The sequence below is a fragment of the Palaemon carinicauda genome, chromosome 26 (genome assembly GCF_036898095.1).
Source record: "Palaemon carinicauda isolate YSFRI2023 chromosome 26, ASM3689809v2, whole genome shotgun sequence".
NCBI lineage: Eukaryota > Metazoa > Arthropoda > Malacostraca > Decapoda > Palaemonidae > Palaemon > Palaemon carinicauda.
In genome coordinates, this window is record NC_090750.1 from 19,050,843 (window position 1) to 19,052,542 (window position 1,700).

The 1,700-nt window shown below is 37.8% G+C and overlaps 1 protein-coding gene across 1 annotated transcript in view; it reads left to right on the plus strand.

Annotated features, from left to right (window-relative positions):
* Positions 1-1,359, plus strand: part of LOC137619819 (KRAB-A domain-containing protein 2-like) — a 27,936-nt gene extending 26,577 nt beyond the window's left edge. The window contains exon 4 of the mRNA XM_068350116.1: positions 1,292-1,359. Within this exon, the coding sequence (XP_068206217.1) occupies positions 1,292-1,359 (68 nt within the window). The remainder of the gene's footprint in view (positions 1-1,291) is intronic.
* The last annotated feature ends 341 nt before the right edge of the window (positions 1,360-1,700 follow it).

The following is a 1,700-nucleotide window of genomic DNA, read 5'->3' on the forward strand; positions in this document are numbered from 1 at the left end:
CCTTCAATATCCTGATGAGCCATAGGTCATCAGAACTTAATATTCTTACCCTAGAGTATTATTATTCCATTATGGAAGGGTTAGTGCTAGTATACACTAACTTTAGCTGTAGATATTAGAGCTCTTTCACCCTAGTTTTCCCTAATAAGGAAATTCTAAATATTAATATTGAGTATAGAGAATAAATAAATTTTCAATGTACTTGCTTACAGCGGCAGGAAGGATTCGTAAATATGGAATTTCATTTTTACCAAAATAAGAAAAATAAATACTTGGTACCACTTACAGTCCTTCCTGCTGCTATAGTTATGATTGGCAAATTGTTGACTCCTCCTCTTTTTGTTGTTTACGAGGAAACGTCGAGACCGGTAAATGGGGGAGAAGTTAGTACTAGCCGTCCAAGCAGTCTCAGTAGTCAAGGCAGTTCTACCAATCCGGTCAGTCCGGGTTGTCCTGTCAGAGCATTAGGGCAGTGAGCTATCCTGTAGGACACACCACATACACGTATGCCATTGAGCCCGTCTTCCATCGTCAGTGTGAGCCTGTCCTCCTGGAGGATGTTTTGGACGAGGCTCTCATAATGATATTAAGAGTCAAGGGTCCCTCAAAAGGCATTTGTGAAGTATTCCCTGGGTTCCATAATTTGGACGGCGTAAGTGGTGGCCACCAGGATGTATTCTGCCTCCTACGACTGATTTGTGCATCATCGTCTCGACTTTGACTCACCTTAGTTTATGATTTGTGGAGAAAAGTCCCGTTCTCCTAAGCATTGACTTCAATCCCTTCTTGCTGGGATGGACTATGGTGAGTACCAAGTATTTTGGGGGGCAAATACTGAATGGTAATCGTAGCAATCTCTTTGAGCCTTTGTGGCTGCCTATTAAAGTCCTTCCTACCTGCCATCGGTAGAGTACGGATATACACGAAAGTTTAATAGCTATAAAGGATTTCTCTTATCTTTACAATGGTTTTTTAATTCTACTGGAGGTTGTTCATGGGTTTATTGTACATAGTGGTAAGCTACTATTTGTTATTTTTGGATAAGTCAACATAAAATTGTAAAAGTCTCCTTTAATGCAAACTTACACGGATATTGTATTATTTCAGGATAGGATTATCCAGCCTTGATATGGTTGTCATACTTAGTTTTTCTTGTCTTGACCTACTTACACTAAGGTAATAGTTTGCATATTCCTATTAAGTGCTTCTTGCCATATTATTCTAACCTATATAATTAAAGTTAATTCTTAGGCTTCACCACTAATATGCAATTTCTGTATTTCCCATCCAGGTATGGAGGAGAAGCTGATTATTGAAGAGGAAGAGCCCTGTGTCATGCACTTGACACATTTGCAATAGATATTAAATTTAAACATTTCAAAGGGGTATGAATTGACTTCCGTTCAGTATTTTAAGTACCTTATAAGGTGACTTCACAGTTTTTCAGCTCATGGCGCCCAATGTGGGGCAACGACGAAGGAAGTTGGATTTACGCAATGCAGAATCCCATTAGTTAGTGAAGGTAGTCGGGATCCATTGTGTTAACTAAAATTTATTTCCTTTCAGATTCATTACTTTAATATTAATTTTTTTATTCATTTTTAGGATCATTGCATCAATATTTTTCCTTTCTAGGATCAATATTTCTTGTATACTGTAATTTAACAATGTCTGGTTTATCTGTGCTTATTGGACAAAGA